At 43.7% G+C, this 20,533-nt stretch overlaps 1 protein-coding gene and 1 long non-coding RNA gene across 3 annotated transcripts; one reads left to right on the top strand and one right to left on the bottom strand.

The window, feature by feature from the left end:
* Positions 1-3,077: 3,077 nt before the first annotated feature.
* Positions 3,078-14,580, bottom strand: THAP9 (THAP domain containing 9). Its single transcript, XM_065404551.1, has 5 exons — positions 14,501-14,580; positions 10,564-10,759; positions 8,312-8,618; positions 6,930-7,080; positions 3,078-5,288 (listed from the first exon to the last, which is right to left on the bottom strand). The coding sequence occupies exons 1-5, from the start codon at positions 14,578-14,580 to the stop codon at positions 3,326-3,328; spliced, it is 2,697 nt and encodes an 898-aa protein (XP_065260623.1). The 3' UTR covers positions 3,078-3,325.
* A 691-nt stretch (positions 14,581-15,271) lies between these two features.
* LOC135879361 (uncharacterized) lies at positions 15,272-18,763 on the top strand. 2 transcript variants are annotated; one of them, XR_010561451.1, is made up of 5 exons: positions 15,272-15,478; positions 16,663-16,735; positions 16,880-16,979; positions 17,759-17,828; positions 18,475-18,763. It is a non-coding gene; the product is annotated as an uncharacterized LOC135879361 (long non-coding RNA). The 2 variants fall into 2 exon arrangements; XR_010561450.1 differs by lacking the exon at positions 16,880-16,979.
* Positions 18,764-20,533: the final 1,770 nt, after the last annotated feature.

The raw sequence follows: 20,533 nt of genomic DNA, 5'->3' as shown, positions 1-20,533 counted from the left end.
TCAGGCCTTACTTAATAATATTTGGTCTGCAATCACACTGCCTTGTAGTGTGACCCTATCATATCTCACAAACTACATTGGTTTGGCTGGGTAAACCTCCAAAAAACACTTAGTTATAACAGGAAATGATGGTGGTGATTCAGTAGATGTATCTCTTTCTTAGACTCTGTCTTGAAATCAGTGCCCCAGGACAGTGTAAGGAGACTGTGTGAGTGGCCGTGCTCTATTTTGGATGACATGTAAAACTGAGGTTGTACCTGCTTGCAATCATTAAAGACACCTAGGGGCATCTTTAGGCAAGAGAGAGGAGACACTTTACTGGTGTCTGACTAACTTCTAGCTGGGGTAAGTGTATTTTACATATCTAGACTTCTCCAACACTTTTTAGGATTGTTTGGGTACTCATGAGTACTAAAAGGGGAAGTGAATTATTCACGTCCAGCCCTAAACCATTGTGTATGTCACATTACCATGTGCTGCTAAACAGTTATGTTCATCCCTAGCTTTTCATGGCAGAGGTGAGTGAAATAATCACTATTTCTTTCTCACTTCACAAAGCTATTGGGAGGGATAATTAAAGTTTGTAAAGCAAAAGTGTAATTTGAGGTCCCCAGCTGAAATCTTTCTGTTTCAGACATCACCCATCACCGTGACGTCTGAAGGCCTTACTCATTCCTTAGTGAACATACAAAGTTCTTGGATGTTCTGTTTCCATCATCCAGTCAACAGGAATGCCGTTGTTTTCTCTCGTGATGCTTGTAACAGGGCTATCTGCCCTTTAAGTGACTGGAGGAAGCAGGACAAGGAGCAGCTGACCCTGCTCCAGAGAGAAGCCCAGCAGGCAGGTGCTGGGAATCAGCGGATGGAGCTGAGCAGTACTTCATGAATGGCCCATGCTCTCAGCTGAACAATATAAAGGAGGACCCAGCTCCGTGGGAGGGTGGGGGAAATTAGGGAGCACACTCTCTTATACCTAGGGCCTTGGCTACACGTGGGAATTCACAGCGCGTGAAGCGCGAGTGTAGTCGCGCCACCAGCGCTGCGAGAGCTCTCTCGCAGCGCTGTATGTACTCCACCTCTCCGAGGGGAGTAGCTTGCAGCGCTGTGAGCGAGCATGCAGCGCTGCAGGCGCTGATTACACTGGCGCTTTACAGCGCTGCACTCGCTGCGCTCGGGGGGGGCGTTTTCACACCCCTGAGCGCAGCAAGTTGCAGCGCTGTACAGCGCCAGTGTAGCCAAGGCCTAGAGCAGGAAGCTGTAGGCAGGCCTTGTGGATTCACCACCACCACCACCCAAGTTGGGGGAAGGGCTTGCTCAGTAACGACTCTTCACCAAATGGGTGTTTGTGTTACTTCTACACCTTCTTTATTATCTTCACAAAGAAATAAGAGCCCTGCAGGAACTAAGCTAGGCATGGCTATTTGTCCCCAGATAGTGATTAGGACTATGATGCTATTAAGGGGGAGGGGGGTGGTTGTTCCTGGAAGGTCTTGAGCACCCTAAACTATTGAAGTCAACTGGACTACAAAGTACTCGATATCTCACAGGATTGGGCCCAGTAAGTGCAAATTACAATTCCCCACAAGGAGGAAATCAAGTAATCTTAAAGGGAAAAAACAAAATTATACTGAAGAAATGAGAACCCAGTAGATGGAAATAAGCAGATGAATTTTAAACTGTTAATTGTTTAGTACAAAACAGTGCAGAATGGAGGAAATCAACCAGCTATCTACAGAAAGGTACTGGAAAGAGGGAGTAAGGAATTAATAACAAAGTAAAAAAAGAGAAACAGTAACCTGCACTTTTATTAGTTTGTGTATTTGAAAACGGTATTAATATAATATACACAAAAACTGAAGAACATCTGTCTGATTCGCAGCAGGAGGCTATTACACCACACGTTGAAGTTATGTCAAATCCCGAGTCTTCTGTTTCCCCCAAGTCCCAGGGTTGCCGTGTACAACTTCTTTCAAATGGACTTTTCCACCTAATCAAATGTTAACATCTCTTCCTTGCCCTTGAGGCCTTGTATAATCAGCTGATGGTACAGCTTGGATCTCATTATGCTCTTCCTCACACGCTTTACCCACCAATATTAGCCTTGCCCCCACTTTCATTTCTTTCTCCCTCTCTTCTGCATGGTCAACTACAATAGGTTGGGCCTTCACCCAAATCCTTCACTTCTCCGATGAGCTCTGCACACACTAATCCTTGTCAGTCAAATACCTGTACTATCTTCCCCACATTTTATTAAGAGGAGGAAACAAGCAAACCAAAAGTTTCTCGCCAACACTTTGCACTAGGTCTCCTACTGGGTCCTGAGTTATTCTGTCTTTAGATTTCAAGCTCCCCAAGGCAGGATACCTCCTACACTGGCAAGCACATCTGCAGATATTACTTCCTAAATATTTTCAAGGATTAATTATCTGGCTCCACCCTGTATATAGTATTTTGTAGAATCATGTATCGAGAAACAAGTCTTTTTTTTTCTATCCATTCCATTCTGTGACAGATCCCCTGCATCTGACCCTATTCCATCAGTTTTATTTCTTACCTGACTGACTTTTTTCCCATTGGGGTAGCCAAAATCAAGGTCTTTTCTTCGCTTCATGTTATCCTAATTTGTGTTCAGATTTAAGCATTTAAAGGAAGCAGTTTGGAATCCTTTATTTTTCTAATAAGCTCTTAGTGGAATTAAAGGGCGAAAGGCAGAGTGATTACGTAATCAGTAAGTACAAGTAAAACATGTTTCTAGTACAAATCTTTATTTTATTTTTTTTAATAGCTTTGTGTAAGCTGTTTTGCTTCTTAGTATTTTTTCTGCAGCTCTAAGGAGTTATCTGCTGCTATAGTACTCCATCAGTTCTTTCCCACCAGCCCCTTTTCTAAACATGTATGAGTAAACTTGGTATTCATCATAGTCAGGAGCCAACTGCCCTACCCAGAGCCAGGCATAGCATAGGTAGGTATTCAGCAAGCTTCCCCACATAACTGCTAATGAACCTCAATGTGGATTTCCATTAGCTTCCATAATCTAGTCCTTCCATAGACATTGTTGTTCTAAAATAGGTTGTGGTTGTGCAATCTGCATAAATGAGAATTTAGGGTGAGAAACTCATTTTCCACTTCTAACCCCAGGCATGACTGGAACCTAGTACAGTTAATCCTCCTAAGACTCTCCTTTACTAGCCACTGCTGGACACAGTATTGCCAAGAGGTCAAGTGAAACAACCATCTCAGTTCTCCGACACCTGTGTTGCCTAGATCAGACCTTATCTAAATATTACTCAAGGGAACATCCATCATTTAACAAATTAGTAAGAAATTATGGCACAGGTAAGATTTGGATAGATTTATAAGTCTTTAATGATGATGAAAATGGATGTTTCCTAGTCAACTTCTTCGCTCCATGCCTTCCAGAACAGTATTCCAAACCCCATTTTTTTGCATGTTCAGCTCTGACATTTAAATAACATTGCACTATGTTCCTCAACAGCATTGTGTAGTGATTGGTGACACACAACTCCCCATCAAATAGGTGATTATTTAACTCCGAGAAAAGGTGACTCTGTTCAGATAACTCATATAAAATTTTCTGTTCTAAATACATATCCTGTTGCTTGAGGTTTAGGTTATAGCCTTTCACTCTTGCATGCGTTTTTAGGACTTGCTCAGAAATACTCACAATCTGATGCACGCTCTCTGATGGCAAACTCCAGCTCCCGATCTTTTTAATGCACAACAGTGAACCACATTTTAGGATTTTGTCATCTGACACGAAGAGAGAAGTGACACAGGCTTCACATCTTATGGCAGCTGCTAATTTCTCAGCAACACAGGCAGCAGTATAGGTGATGCTTTCTGCATATAGTGACAGATCTGTCAATGCATAACTCAGTGTAGAGTTAAATGAAATATGGCCTGTACAGTAAATGTAGTCCTTTGTTGGAATCGCCACACAACCCCGATTGTACTGAGAATGAATAGTATCAAGGGCCAAATCTGTCCTACGAACAATAGATACATCTAAGGTGTTCATGTCACCTAAAAGAAGATTCTGATGTAATCCTGGTGTCAAATTATACTTGGTCAGCAGTTTAGAATAAGCAGTCTGGAACATCATGCAGGTAGGGTTATCGCAGCTAGCACATGCTTGTCTGAGGGTGCTGAGAAATAATTCCAGATGATCTAGGCTGAATGTGTAAGTCAGGAGGTAGCGGAAGGGCATGCTCTTTGGAAATACATAGTTTGTGTAAAGCCATTTTAAGCTCTCAGCATTAAGCAAAAAACCTAAAAATCCTAATTTATGTTTACCTTTCAGGAAGTGTCTCCCCGAAGTGTCAGTTAATGCAACAAAGACACTTTTAGCCTCCGTTAAGAGGCGATGTATCTTGGCATAATTTTCAGAGGACACAGGCCCTTTCAATCCCGTTCCGTAACAGCTTCTTCCGTGAAAAATGTCAAACAGATAGCTCATCAAGCGCACAAATTTGATGGTCCCACTGCAGTTCTGAAAAGAAGACAGGCCCAACAACTGGAGACATTCCAGCGTGCCAGCAACACTCTCACTGAACAGCTGTGCTGCGTAGTTCACCCTCAAGTGACAGCTTTCACTATTTCTGGGTCTTCCTGACAATCTGTCACTAATATGCAGTAATTCCTTCTCCTGCAGAGTCACTAGGTCCACTATGTGCTGCCAGTGTGCTGTTTCATTAATGGACTGTATCCTGTGAAAGCACTGAAACACGTTCCTTATTAACTGGAGCATTTGGCAAGCATCAAAGAAATATGTGATCTGATGAGTGGCACTGTGAGGATGCTGAAAAGTGCACTGCATGTTGTTGGCATCAATACAGATGCCCAACGCCTTTGCCAACTCAACACCGTGAGCAGTGGCTGCAGATGTCACAGAGAGAACTCTGATACCTATGTTAGTCAGCTTGCTGATGGTCTGATAAAGCAGTTGAGCTAGTAAATGGCCAGTGGTTCCATTTACAAAGAAATAACCCAGGGGAGCTCTCCAGTGACCAAGAACACCTACTGCCATTAGGACTATAGCTTCTGAGGCCAGTGGTGCTTCATCAGCATCAAGTGCTCCTGCACCTAGGTCTACAAACCCAACCAGACGTCGAGTCCCAGGGTCCCACTCCAGCTGTTTCTTGAGAGCCATACCCTCGATCATCAGTGAGCAATACTGGTATGCCTGTTCTCCTTGCTCTACTCTCTGCTGAAGGTGAAAGAAAATACTGTTGCTGAAGCCTGGACTACCTTCATCATTAGACAACCAGCTGGAAGACAGAGGATATAAATAATTAGGAGCTATAATCTAAGGGGCGGGGGGGGAAAGAAACCGCTAACAGGCTTTAGTAAAATGCTGACTGACTTTTAATGCAAATTAATATACATAGCATCCATTTATAAAGTAATAAGGCTTACCTGGATGATACATTTTGCAGCCTGAAACATAACAGTATTTTCCTACAGTTCAACTTTCATCCTCTCCTCCACCTGTCTGATGCTCTGGCATTCTCTCCAATGGTTCCTTTATTGCCTCATACTACTTTCATATATTTGTTTCATGCTGTCCTGTATGCTTGGAACAGCTCCTACCCTATTTCCCCTTCACACTTAGTACGTTTGCTTGGCCTCCCGTCATAACATAGGAATTGCTATACTGAATCAGACCTGTGGTCCATCTAGTTCAGTAACCTGTCTGACGATGACCAGAAAGAAACCCACAGTAGGCAGATGTGAGATTCTGTCCCATATGAAGGTCTTATTCTGACCTCTAATAAGTGGAGACTGGTTAAATCCTAAAGCGTGAGATTTTTATCCCATCCAAAACTTTTTTGCATTAACTGTTATTCTGGATATTCTTGTTCTCCATATAATGGTCAATAGCTCTTTGAATCTTAGTAAATTCTCAACGACTTCCTGTGGCAATGAGTTTTACAATCTTATTATTTTTACACAAAATGTATTTCCTTCAATAAGTTTTGAATGTGTAACTTCATTGTGTGTGTCCCCTTGCTCTTGTGTTACATGAGACATCTAATCTACTTCCTCTCTAACATTCATTATTTTATATGCTTTTAAGCATGTCCCCTCTTATCTTCTCCCTTCTAAGGAGAACAATCCCAATCTTTTCAATCTCTCCTTTCAGGAAAGTGGTTTTGTTGTTGTTGTGTTTTCCCATGCCTGTAATCATTCTCATCTCCCTTCTCTGAACCCCATCTAACTCTTCAATAGCTTCTGCTGACCAGTGCTGCACACACTTCTGTAAATGTGGGCACTGATCTCTTCTAGTGCAGTCTGCTCCCTCTCCAGGACTGATCTTTACAGTTTGTTCTCTATCTAGTATTTGGCCCAGTCATCCTCTCACTGAAGTCAATGGATCTGGATCTTAGACAGTAAACTCCTCATGTCAGGGACACGGTCATGCTTTGTGTTTGCAATATACCATGCATACTCATGGCACTATGTAAATAATAGTAATGAAAGTAGTCATCGCATTTTAGTATTTGTTCCCTTTCTATTATATGCTGAAATGAATACAGATATCAAAGTCAAGCACTTGATGTCTATCTTTCCTCAGTGGTCACTCACTTGGAAGAATGCAGCATGCTTCTGACTACCTCTGCTACTGTAAATTTAATCTTTGGATGTGTTACTTTCTGATGGTGCAACTGTTCTGCACAGCCTCCCTCCCTCTCCCCCCAACAACATACTCTGACATGAGTTAATATTCCTGTAACAATCGCAGTCTCTTCTGTTTAGCTTCTTTGTTACAAATAATTAAAATGTAAGACAATAGTGTAGGTGTCACGTTGAATTGGTTTTTATGAAATCTCTACTCTGAACACTCCATCTCTTACTTATTATAGGACAACCTGGAAATAGAACTTGAGATAACGAGAATAAATACTCACTTTGTCAGGCTGGAAGGATGAGGCAGGGGACAATTCTTTCTTACATAATCATAGGCTTTACTACTATAGAGGTGGAGAGTACAGGCAAACTGCCTCATTTCTGTGGAGTACTCAGTCATCTGTCTCCAGCTGTATGGCTCCCACTGCAAATCTGTTTTTAAAAATATAGATCAGCTTTGGTAAGAAGCGTAAACAGTTTGATCATTTAATTCAGATGAAAAATGCCTCTACATTGCAGGGCATGAGATACACGGCAAGAAAAAAGAATGTTGTGTTTGACAAGGCACAAGCCTAATGCCCAAGTGCTATCACTCAAGTACTTTTGTTGTAATAAAGCAAAATTCAGACGATTGCTGAGTTCCCTCTCCTACAGAAGGGGGAAAGGGAATTAAATCCTCCATGCCCCTGCCAGAACTCTCTCGCTTATGCTAGCCTCTTTCTCTGGGTGTTGCAGTGGATTCTGTCTTATCCCGACTTGTTTGCTTTCTAGACAGGGGTGGCACTTAATATTTAACATTACTCACAACCCAGATATCCCCATTTTCCTCGGACCCTAACACTTCACTGCCTTTAAGGACCCATGTCACAGCCAACATCCTTCTAAAGGAGAAGGATGAAATGTGGCTCCATTCAGAGAGGATCAATGCTGTTCCTGAATTAGCTGGAAAAAGTTACTCATAGACTTTAAGGTCAGAAGGGACCATTATGATCATCTAGTCTGATCTCCCGCATGATGCAGGCCACAAAAGCTGACCCACCCACTCCTGGAATAATTCTCTCCCTTGATTCAGCTGTTGAAGTCCCCAAATCATGATTTAAAGACTTCAAGTCGCATTTAAAGTTGCTTTGAGATCTACAGATGAAAAGTGCTATATAAGTGCTAGGTATTATTATTCATGACTCAGGATTAAAGCAATTTAAGTGGTTTTTCTCTCATATTATCAAAATGAACAGAGCCAATTTTCTAACCACTTTCTACGTGAGAGAGGAATATAAGGTTCCCTTACTTAAACAGAATTTAGATTCAAGCTTGAATCTCTTAAAGCTGAATATGTTTATTCAATAAAGCCTAGTATCTCACATCACACACTGTTCTAGGGCCCAAATATGAGGCGTGGCCACCCCTCAACTCACCTTCATTTCAGTACAAGCTGAGGGAGCTAAAAACCTTGGAGGACAGGCCGATATTGTGTAACTTTTAGTAACCAATTAGAGATACAGCATCTTCAAGAAAAAGCCTTTTGATTGTGGTTCTTATTTTTATATTTCATTAGTGCCTAGAGGCCTCCAACTGAAATCAGGGTCCCAGTGTGGTAGGCACTGGAAAAAAATGTACAGTTTCTGCACTGAAGAGTTTACTGTCTAACCAATGCCCTTAATACCTGAAAACTGGGCCTGCAGCAGGCTCATAGCTTCTTCAGAGAGCAGCTTCTTCTTTGCAAGCTCATTGATTACACTAAAGACATTTCGTTGTCGGTATGAGAGACACCTTCGTGCTGCAACAAGTTTCTTTTGAGGCAACTGTATTATTTCTTTCATTTCTGTCTGTTGCTCAGCAGCCGTTGCAGGATTCTTTAAGCTATAGTTGTGATCTGCAGTAATGACCTCCTCATCGGGAGAATTATGTGAGAGTGGCTGCTTTAATGCTTTCTGGGATCTTCTATTTCTAAGATATGTACTCAGAGGATCCTACAATACAGAAAAGAAAAAGGGGCTTATTATCTGGGAAAATACTTGAAACAAGTGCACACCTATAGTGAAACAATGCAAGCCAGATTCTTGGTTGTATTAATAGAAAAATAGGAAGTGCTGATATTTCTAAGAAAGGTCTTTTTTGGACTTACTCCCCTCATATCTGAATGCTGGGTACTGTACAAGTTTTTTTGGCATAAGGATATTATTGTCTCAAGATACTACACCGGACAAAAAAGATGCCATCAGATCTCAACAATCAAATCAGTGGTTCCCAGACTCTTAATAAGAGACATCGTTAGATACATGCACCCTCCACCTTGAACCTCAACCCTGACCCTGGCCGGATACAAAGGGGAGGCCCCAAGGGGCAGGGGTGGTGGTGGTTAGAGAGCGAGCCTGCCCCACATTTACCCTGTAGTGGCAGCTCCTGTGCCACAGGGCTGGACCTGGCTCCCCAATCCAGGCGTTGCAACCTGGCACATGGGATCACAATGCTCCTCAGGTTTGGCCCAGCGTTGCTATCCCATGTGGCAGGCCACAATGCCACTCCCAGAAATTTGGCCCAGCCACCCCTCCCTTATGATGGAGGAGCACCCAGACCAACCATAAATAGCACTGTGATCCCATGTGCCAGGTTGCAATGCCCAGATAAGACTGGGAACTGGGACCAGCCCTGCAGAACTGGGACCAGCCCTGCAGAACAGGAGCTGCTGATGTGGGGTTTGTGCGGGGCAGGTTTGCTCTCCAAATCCCTTTTCCCCCATGGCCTTCCTTCTGCTCCAGCCTGGAAGAAGTGTATGTTTGCCTAGGGACCTGCAACCCATCTAGAAAGTCCCATGACCCACTGGTGAGTTGGGACTCACTGTTTGTTTGAAAAACATTGAACTAAATTACAAGGAAAGAGTAAGAGAGCCAGACTTGTTAATACTATAAAAGAGAGGCTTTTCAAATTCTGAAAGGGATGAATAAAATTAGCAGAGCTACACCAGGGAAGAATTCAGAAAATAGGGGATGTGATCTAAAATTTGGGATGATATCTGGAATGTAGGAAAAACAAAGGTGTAACAAGCCTATAAAATATAGAGACTGCTGGTGTGATGGAAAAGGAGACAGGTCTGGTGTAATGCAATTCAAAAATTCAACTGTCAGATTCTTCCTATCATTAATTATCAGAAACGCTTGTTATAAAAAGCTTCAAGTAAGTGCAGAGAGCTATATTATTTCCACAATCGATTAAATAGATATTAGAATGTTATACCACACTTTGCATATATATAAAAATGCCTTCAATCTGGGGATTTCAAAGCGCTTTCCAAATACTCATGAATGAAATCTCACAACACCCCTGTATCTGTGCTTTAGCCAAAAGATCACCCTTCCTCTGAGCATGGTTATAGCCTCATCCTTCAAACAATGACCACCCCCAGTAGGCATGAAAGCCTACTAGAATAAATATTTAAATATGAGAAAAAAATACACATGTACAGTAACAAGAGGGTTGTATTTTTACTGTACTTTTCATGGGCATGGCAGGAATCAAGTTACCTAGAATTGATAGATCAGAACAAAACTGTCTTAGATTTAGTTGCTTTACTAGAAAAAGACAAGGTTCTTTCTAAGCAATAGTAGTTTCAGAAGAGCTGTTAGCGGGATGAGGGTTACTTAAGTTTAAACTGAAAGAGCACTAATGCCAGCAATGTATTTAAAATTATTCAAAATGGCTTTTATAAAGAATGTTTTCCTTCCCCCATTCCTCTTTCAAGTGTATTTGTGACACAGCATAAAATAAACTAAGAAGTTTCAACTTGTGTTGCTGTAGCCTTACAACATGAGTTGCAACCTCAATTTTTCAAGAAATTTTAGTATTTGTCTTTAAGGTTTCTAATGCGTTTTCAACCTATTAAAAATGGTAATTGCATTAAAAGTTCTTTTAAACTACCTTGTATAGAAAAACAGAAGGTACAGCTCCTTTCCTTAGTTTTCTTCTCATACCATATGATTCAAAGTCTGCTTCTGCAAAATGTCTGGAACACAATATGGCACCAGGTCCTGGAATCCAAACCTTTTTGCTTTTGGGGTCTGCTCGATTAACAGCATGGATCCATTTTGTACGCTGTATGTCATCAATGGGAAACCTGAAACATGAGCAGAGCTCTCTCATAATACAGTCAGAGCGAAATTCTACTCTGTTAAACTGCTGTAAATCCTGAGTAATTCCATTGAAGGCAATGGTATCATTCCAAATTGATAAAAGGCGTAAAAAAGCAGAAAAAGTGTCCTTAATATTCAAATACTTTGGTTTTGAAAAGTTACAATTTTACAGTTACAAATTCCCCAGTTAAACTGATTAAGGAGCACTTCAGAACACTTCTGAGATCAGGCAGGTCTTATCTGTGCCGTTAGGATTGCTTAATTGCTGAACCCCACTCTGTGAGATGCCCCAGCATGTACTCTGCAAATGCAATATTAATCTACCCTGAAATATTAGGGATTCAGATGGAGATCCATGCATGGAGGAGGCCTGCAAGACGTCTTCCCTTCTCCGGTCTATCCACCTGGACCTCTGTCTGTTTTGACTGGGTCTCTTTCAAACATACACGCTAACCTTTTCAAAATATAGCAGTTATAAAAGATGCTATTTTTCACCTGCACACTTTCACTTTCAGAAAAATTCAGCATTCAGGCTGAAATCACATATACTTGGTACTGCCCAAATGTAATTTTTGGGGGTGTGGGAGGGTGGAGGAAGAAGAGAGTGATGAAATTTGGGAAAACTTTGTTCTGGGGTTATACAACAGTGCTTTTTCCCATGGAGATAAATCATAAAAGTTGAATTCTGAAAGTTCAAATTTAGGACTCTAAACTGCCAGGTGCAAGCAGACTTGGGAATGGTCCACCTGCACACATCTAATTGCAGGGTTAAGGACTGAGCACGGAAAGAGTCCTGAATTAAGTACATTTGCTAGATTTGAAATATATTACATTCCTTATTTTTGGGATGTGAATCGACATAGTCAATATCTACAGAGGAATCAAATTACAGATGAATTACTTTATTTTTAAGCTCGCAAAACTATGACCATTTGCAAATGAAGTTGGGAATGTAAAAAAATATATATATATCTGAGTCCTTGCTCACTGAAGTTAATGAGGGTTTCATCCATAGAGTAGCTGCAGGATCAAGCTTTGGTGTAAAAGTGCATGCTAACAGGGTTTGATCTTGCACCACTGCAGTCAATGGGAACTAAAGGATCAGAATGGACATATATGTGTACGTAAGTAAGGGGCAATTTATTCATCTCATAAGATACAACTCAACACAAGTGAGTGGGGAAGAATCAGGATGTATGTGTACTGTTACCCATGATTAAATTTCATCTGCCATTTTGGTGACTGGGCAACAAAATGGCAGATGAAATTTAATGTTGATAAATGCAAAGTAATGCACATTGGAAAACATAATCCTAACTATACATATACAATGATGGAGTCTAAATTAGCTGTTACCACTCAAGAAAGAGATCTTGGAGTCACTGTGGCTAGTTCTCTGAGATCATCCACTCAATGTGCAGCAGCAGTCGAAAAAGCGAACAGAATGTTGGGAATCATCAAGAAAGGGACAGATAATAAGACAGAAAATATCATATTGCCTCTATATAAATCCATGGTATGCCCACACCTTGAATACTGCGTGCAGATGTGATCGCCCCATCTCAAAAAAGATATATTGGAATTGGAAAAGGTTCAGAAAAGGGCAACAAAATGATTAGAGGTATAGAACGGCTTCCGTATGAGGAGAGAGGAATAAAACTGGGACTTTTCAGCTTAGAAAAGAGGTGACTAAGGGGGAATATGATAGAGGTCTATAAAATCATGAGTGGTATAGAGAAAGTAAATAAAGAAGTGTTATTTACTCCTTCTCATAATACAAGAACAAGGGGCCACCAAATGAAATTAATAGGTAGCAGGTTTAAAACAAACACAAGAAAGTATTTTTTCATGCAACACACTGACAATCTCTGGAACTCCTTACCAGAGGGTGTTGTGAAGGCCAACAGGGTTCAAAAGGGAGCTAGATAGATTCATGGAAGATAGGTCCATCAATGGCTATTAGCCAGGATGGGCAGGAATGGTGTCCCTAGCCTCTGTTTGCCAGAAGCTGGGATTGGGTGACAGGGCACGGATCACTTAATGATAACCTGTCTGTTCATTCCTTTTGGGGCACCTGCCATTGGCCACTGTCAGAGAACAGGATATTGGGCTTGATGGACCTTTGGTCTGACCCAGTATGGCTGTTCTTATGTTGATTAGTAAGTGACACTAAACAGTTAGTAAACTGGGACTTTAATTTTTTTGCATTGGAGATAAGGAAAACAATAATGCAATGTTAATGTGTGAGATCAAGGCCTCAAAATCATACCTGCCTATGATGGAGAATTGAAAAGCCTGAGATCTTTTTCTTAGCAGACCCATGTGCTCTCCTGTTCCCCACCCCCCCACACACATCTGAAATAAAAAATAATTTCAATTTTATTTAAACTCAAATAATGGATTCATCCTTCATTTTAAGTAAGGGCAGATAATTGTAGGGATCAGTAGTTCAGGACCTATGGCTCCAATCCTGCAAACACTTAAACATGTGTAAATTTGACAGTCCCACTCAAATGGGACTACTCACTTGAGTAAAGCTACAATATTTTCAGGATCAGGCCCTGCTAGGACTCTCTGTTTCCCTTTAATTCTCTTCAGCATAATAATTTTCATAGGTAAGTCCTGTGCCTGTGGTATCTGCAGTTGAAAGTTCTGAGGTTTTACAGACCGCTCTGGGAGCCTGAAATATTACTCAACAGTCTGGGTCAAATTATAAAATCTCAGTTGAAAATTGAAAAGGCTACTCACAATTTTAAAAAACAAAATCTGTCTGAAAATACTTAATCTCCTATAATTACAGGTACCCTCTAAGATTACTATAAAAGAAAGAGAATAATTTTTTTTTCAATTTTATTTTGTGCATTTGAGAACACTGTCAGTAGAGCTTGCTGAAATGGTTAAAATGGCAAAATTTGAAAAACAGGGCAAAATGTTTATGAACATATATCCTCACCACCATCACCCTGTTTTTCAACCACGGATTGAGCTGGTACAAATATTTTTTTTTAAATGTACCAAAGACAAAGGAATGTTTTATAATTCTTTTGGCAGCTCTAAGAGTCATTGCAGCATTTACGCTTATTGTCATTTTCTGTGATGTTGCGGGTGGCATCTTTCACTTTGCAGCAGAGGAGAGGGAAACAGAGGGAAAGAGGATTATGAAGCCACAATGATTTACGGGGATTTCAGTGGGGAAGGTGTAGATCCCAAGGCTGTTTAACTCTTTAAAACTCAGGTGTGGCCGAGTGGCCACATCCCTCCAGTCTATGCCAGTAGGGCTCCGGCTCTTTAGACCACGTCCTAAAGCTCTAGCCTTCCCTCCCCACTCCAGGGTTCTCAAAATATTGCCCCCGGGCAGGTCGCTTCACGCCAACGCTGGAGGTGGTTGGTGTTTTCTCTTCAAGTCCCAGCTCCTGGAGTCCAGGGATGAGGAGAAAATCTCGCCTTTTTCCATTATAAAAATACCTTCCAGGTATCCACTGAAGGCGGCTGCGGGGGAAGGCGCCCCCCCCCCACCTGCTCAGGTGACTCTCTCCACCCGCCCCCCATCTCTCGATGTTTAAGCTGGGGGGGCGGAGGTGACTCGTGATTCTGATCGCGTGGGTGCGGCCCTGCTGAAGCCCACGCGTGGCGGTTTGACTTGTCCGCGCGGGGCTGAGGGGAGCCTCCCGGTGTCCCCTCTCAGCGCTAGCCATCGCGCTTGAGGGGGCCCCCGCCCCACTCACTGGTGGAAGGAGATGCCCCGCTTCCGGCTCAGCCCGGTGTCCCGCGTGGTGCAGCCCAGAGCGGAGCAGCTGCGGGTCATGGTCCGCGCGCAGGCAGGGCACGGCCCTCGCGCCGCACAGCACCCGGCCGCCCCGCGCACCCTCGGCCACGTCCCGCTGTCACAGGCGGCCCAGTCCAGAGCCCCCACTCCCGGCACTAGGGAGCGCTCCCGTCACTGCCAGCGCTGATGGAACGCGCCTTCAGATTGGTGAGCGCCTCTTCTCTGCCCTTTCTGATTGGTTCTCGCTTCTTCTTTTTTTCCCCCGTTCGCTAGCCCCTGCGCTATGGAAGAGAGGCTTTCATTGGTCGCTGTCCTCCTCGCGTTCCTGTAACTACACCTCCTCAGCGCCGGACTGTTTGCGACCCCACCCCACATGGCTAAGCGGAAGTAGGAAATAGGGAGGGAAGAGAAAGGAGAGTTGAACCAATCAGAAACGGCGCAGGAGGAGGCAACCAATCAAACCCAGCGTACTTGGAGCCAATGGAAGGGGCGCTCTCTGTCTGGGGGAGGCTGTATCCGGGTTACTGGTCGCGCACCCCTTCCTTTTTGTCTCTAGCTGCTGTGGGGCGTGTAGCGCTGGCGCGGAGCGGGGCACCAGGCTTCTCGATGCGGAAGGAGCTGCCCGAGGGGACGCTGCCCAGCCCCCAGCCAGCACCATGGGCCCCAGGCGGGGAGGCGCTGAGGCAGTCGGGGCGCCACGTGGCGCCTCCGCGCCCGCCGCCTGGGGCCCAGCCGGGGCCGGGCTCTGCCTGAGGGGGGCCGAGCTGTTGGGGTCATAGGCTCATTCCTGTGTGGACGGAAGGGGCCTGGGGCTTGAACCTGAGTCCCAGTTCACGTGCTGTGTAGTCGGGTACGTAGCAGCAGGGAACAGCCGGGGCCTGCGAGCGCTCTGCCTCCCCCCAACGCTCTCCCGCATGGAGCATCCCCCAGATCCGGGGTAAGTGAGTCGTGGTTAGCGCTAGCCTGTCCTTGTGCCTTGACGGGGTTCGGCAGGGAGCCTGGTGGCTCACGTTGTGTCTAGAGACACGTCTTCCCGCTCAGGCCTTGCACAGCAGGCTCGAGCACTTCAGCGTGAGGCTCTTTATGTTGCCTACTTTACAGGAAAGAGGCCCAACGTAACTTGATTAGTGCACCAGCAGAAATTAAACTAACCCTTAAGTGCTTTACTGGAACAAACCCGTGGATGGCTAACTTCTCCTGTGCTGGACCAGATCTGTTCAGTGTAGCTCCAGTAGCCAGTGAGCACTACTGTTTTACAGATCTCAGGTAAAGGTTAATGTTGGTGTGAGGGCATGTGCAGAATTACTGACATACTCTGGTATAAGAATTTAAAACGTTCTGGAATTTAAGACTCTTGTGATAAAGAGGGAACCTTGACAGCTATTCTAAAGCTAAAGTAGCAGTTGATCTACCTGAAGCATGAGGGGGTGAAAGGAGGAGAGAGATGGAACATCAGCAAGAACTTGCTGTATTGATGGCTCTCAATACTGAATTGTGTATGAACTAATCCAACTTGAAGTTCCACAGAACAGATACGTTGCAGGCAATAGTGGTGCAAGATTCACTCCATCATTGGCATGCCTTAGCCTTGACTGGAGGAACCTTTCTGGGTGCAAGTGTAACTGAGTTGCCATGAGCATTAACTTGTTGTCCACACTTGACACTAGAAGAATACCCAATGTTTTACTGTGCTGTCTTTTGTAATGTAGATAACCAGCCCACTAGAAAATGGACCTAAGCTATCAACTAGCTATCAGATAGTGAAACCTTTGTCACATGTGACAGACATCTACTACTTTCTTCTTAGAGCCAAGTGAAGTGTTGGTTCAAGGGGTGGTTAAGTGCTACTGTTCACTTAATATTTACTTGACACATGTCCAATGATTAAAACCTTTTCACTGCTGTTCACATCATGATGTGCTGTGATTAGTATTTGTTTGGATGAGGATATGTGATTTAAAAACCGACATAATGTGCTGACATAACTTAAGTGGAAGGCTGGGTTAAGCCAATAACTATTACTAATGCAAATAACTGTTGCTGCTAATGTTGATACTTTTTGCACAGATGTAATTTTGGGAAGAAAAATCACTTTTAAAATGTACGTTCTTACTCCTTTAGGGATTGTTCTACTGACAAGATCTGCCAGGCAAGCTTGGAATCTGGAAGTTCACATTACTTAGCTATTGTTCAGGTGAGGGTTTCATTAAGTGATTTTGAAGTATAGCTGATTTTCCTAATTAAACTTCACATTTGAAAGACTATTGTTGAATCCAACAATAATTTAAGGCTGTTTAAAAATGAGAACTAGATACTTAATTTTACCTACATTCTTTAGGAAGGGGCATCACTTCCCATCAAAGTCTAAACTGATTGTAGAAGAGAGATTGGCAACTTAGCAGTGAATTGCAAGAAGCTGTAACTTGCCAATGTTAGGTGTAAGTAGTCCTTTTCTCTGATGTGGGCTTCCTTCCTCCTCCCCCCCCCCCCACACACACTGTGACTGACTTAACTGACAAAATAACTTAAGTGTAGATCAAGTACCAAGCATCAAAGAAAGGGGGGCCTCTGTTTTTTTTATTTCTTTTGCCCTGTAACAGTAGCTGCAGTGGTAGAATCCCTTGTGTCCTACCCCAAAAGTATCTTCCTCCAAGGCCTGTGTTCCTTGCTGGCCTGTTTCCTGTCCTGAGCAGATAAAGTTGCTTACATCATGGTTCAGCAAGTTCGGGGGGGGGGGGAGAGAAGAAAAGTGAATAAAAGGTGAAAATAGAATATTTAAAACTATTGAAATAAAAGCGTCAAATAATCTTAGGTTTAGAGAGCCTCCCACATTTTAAATGTGGTTAGAGAATAATTAACTTGGTTTTCTCTTCAAAAAAGTGTATTTTTATCAAGTTTAGAACTTGATTGGGAATTGGCAAACCATGTATAAAAACTACGCATAAAGATTTGCAAGATGAACATTGTACGTTTTTTAATGTATTGTGTTAATTTGTTTTGCCTAGTGTCCAATGATTAAAACCTTTCACTGCTGTTCACATCATGACTCACTGTGATTAGTGTTTGACTGGATGAGGACATGGGGTAAAACATTCAAACTACATTTAAAAACATTGGTAGTCAGTTCAGTTTGCAGATTAAGAAAAACATAAAATACACTTCTGGAATTCATTCGGTTTGCATATATAACAAAATAACTTCTCCTTTCCCTCCCCAGCATTAAATTATTGCTCTTGACTTGTGAAAGGTGAACTAAGACTTTTCTGACTGCACTTGTTGACACGTGGGTAAGCATTAATGCTCTTTTGTTAATTTCTTTGTTTGCTGATTCAGTTTGTGCCTGGTATTGTGTATCTCAACAGTGTATTACAGCATATTAGTGTGTACTATAGTACCTCAGTGCAACTAATTTGGGTCTGACCTTGTTTCTGATTCTGAATTCTTTTTTATTTTTGTTAGACCCATCATGTTTGTTAGGAGTTTATTTTGAATATTCAGACCCCAGGTCTCGGAGATGACAAGGGGATAATTTAAAATAAACTGAACCAGACAGTAATGAGCATGCTTTCTAAAATAAACCTGTAAAAATTGCACGGGTCTGTTTCTAGAAATACAAAAAATTGTTTACACACTACTGGGAGGACATCCTAGTTGTGGTTGTAATAGACTGTGGGCTTTACTGAACTGTTACTGAGCTTGTTAACATGCAGAGACAAGATGGGTGAGGTAATTTTTATTCAACCAATTACTGTTGGGGAAAGAGACAAGCTTACACAGAGCTGTTCCTAAATTCCCCAGACCTGAAGAACATTTACTGAAGTTGTGGGCTTATTGAGCGAAGACTCCTAAGAATGTTGAAGTAGATGTTAATCTGCACTAAATTAGACCTGTATCTATATTGTCAAAGATCTAATATGCTTTTTTACTTTTCAGGTAATTGTGAAGAGTTTCTATGTTCCATCTGAATTTCTTCTTTCACCTTTAACGAAGATACTCGAAAATTGTTTAATTTGTTTCCTCTTTTTCATTGAGGGGGTTAAAGTAATCTAGTTGCTGATGTAATGCTTTTTATAGTGGAAAAAGTAGCAGTGAAGGCAAGAAATCAGTCTCAAAGCATTTGTTTCAGCTGCAACCTGTAAATCTTGGGAGATTGCTTTTGGAGGCTGTTGTAAAATCCTGTTCATTTGTATTGGTAATAAACATATTTAAATCAAGGGCATCATATGTGGCGTCTTGGCTTTATTTCTATTAATTCTGTTCTCACTGCTGTAGAATAAGTGCCTCAAACATGAATGAGCTCTAAGCCTCATAACACTGCTGTTAGTTAGGAAACCATCCCTTGTTTTCACCTGGGGAATTATACTAGTAGCAGTCTCACATAATATTCAGCATGGAGGGAGAAATGTGACCTTTCCATGAAAATGGCAAATCCCAGTCATTTACCCCACTAAAGGTGTTCAAAACGCTTTGCACTTGCTGGGGCTTGTCCAGCCCTTGGGCCACCCTGCTTTGGAGAGGCAAACTATGGTGAAGGGGGCCAGCTGCCCACAACTTACTTTGTGCCTTCAATGCTAGGGACTTGTACTGAATAGCAGAACATTTTGGCAGTGGAATTTGGTCACAGATCAGAAACAAATGTGAGGCTGCAGAACTGTACTTGGCAAGTACGTTGGAGCCTCATCTTCTATAAGGTTTTGGGGCTCTTACCAAAGAAAGGAGAAGGGACAAATGTCTCATTCCTTCAGGCCTCTGAGGCTGGGCAGGGCTGCTAGAACCATTTATAGAGTGGTACGGAGAGCCCCTGAACCAAACTAAACCCTCTGTATGATGGAAACCACTTCAAGCGGCGGGGGGGGGGGAGGCCTCCAGCTGCTCCACCATTAGAGCTCTATTAAAACTCCCCCGCATAGCCGCCGCAGCAGGGGGCTGAGCCGGGCTGCCCTGGCCGGGGTTGTAGTGACAGCTCGGCAGGCCCAACGCTGGCAGGCCGCCTGGACGGGCACGGGCTAGGCCCCTCTGCAACCCGGCCCCGCCTGCCCCCTCGCGCTGGGAGCTGCGCGGCCCGGAAGGCGCCGGCCGGCCGGGCGGGGTCTCGGTGCCGGAAGCCGGGGCTGACGAGGGCGGCGCTCCGGCTGCCACGTTGAAGCGGAACGCGGAGGAGCCTCCGGCCGGGGGCAGGGAGCTGAGCCACCGCAGCGGGACGTGGGGCGCCGCGGAGAGCCCGGCCCTGCCAGGTGAGGGGAAGCGGGGCCTCGCCTCGCCGCCGGGGGAGCGGGCCGGGCGCTGCCGGGTCTCTCCGTTCCTAGGGCGGGGGGTTGCCAGCTGGGGCCTGGGCTCCGTGTGGGCAGAGCGGCCCTATCTCGCAGGGTCCCCCCCGGGCGCTGGGCAGAGCAGCCTCGCTTCCCCGGGGCTTCCAGCTCGCTGGCGTGGCCTGGGCCGGCCTCTGCTTCTAGCTCTGCCGCTCTGGGACTGGGATCGGGCGTTTTCTCTGCCGCCTGCTGCAGGGCCAGTCCCTAAAAGACAGGGCTTAATTTGTGCCAGGGCTAAGCCCCGCCACCCCTAGGCTTGGCACTTAATAGCCCCGGCACCGCTCGGCTTGCCTTGTCAGCTATTAAAGTAGCAACATTACTTGTGTCCTGGCTCCTCTTTCATTACAAATTAAGCACCGCTGAAAGCCGCCTTGCTGTCAGCTGAAAAGTGACAAACTCTGCCCCCAGCCCCTCTACCCGGAGCAGTGGAGGGTCCTGTGGATATCAGTGTTGTGGGAAGAGTGATTAGACGGAGCTTTGTCATAATAGCCTCTGAGGTTGTTTAATATATTTTACTAATCTCTATCTCATAACTTACTTCAAAACGCACGTAATATGGATTTGGTACTTCTAGGGTTTATAACCTAACCTTAATTTAAAAAATGTTATGCCCCATCTACACCATGTTTCCAAAAACCTTCTGTATAAGCCATCTTTAAACACAGTATCCAACCGCAAGGGAA

Source organism: Emys orbicularis, chromosome 5 (assembly GCF_028017835.1).
Source record: "Emys orbicularis isolate rEmyOrb1 chromosome 5, rEmyOrb1.hap1, whole genome shotgun sequence".
NCBI classification, from domain to species: domain Eukaryota; kingdom Metazoa; phylum Chordata; order Testudines; family Emydidae; genus Emys; species Emys orbicularis.
This window is presented reverse-complemented; position numbering and strand designations above follow the sequence as displayed.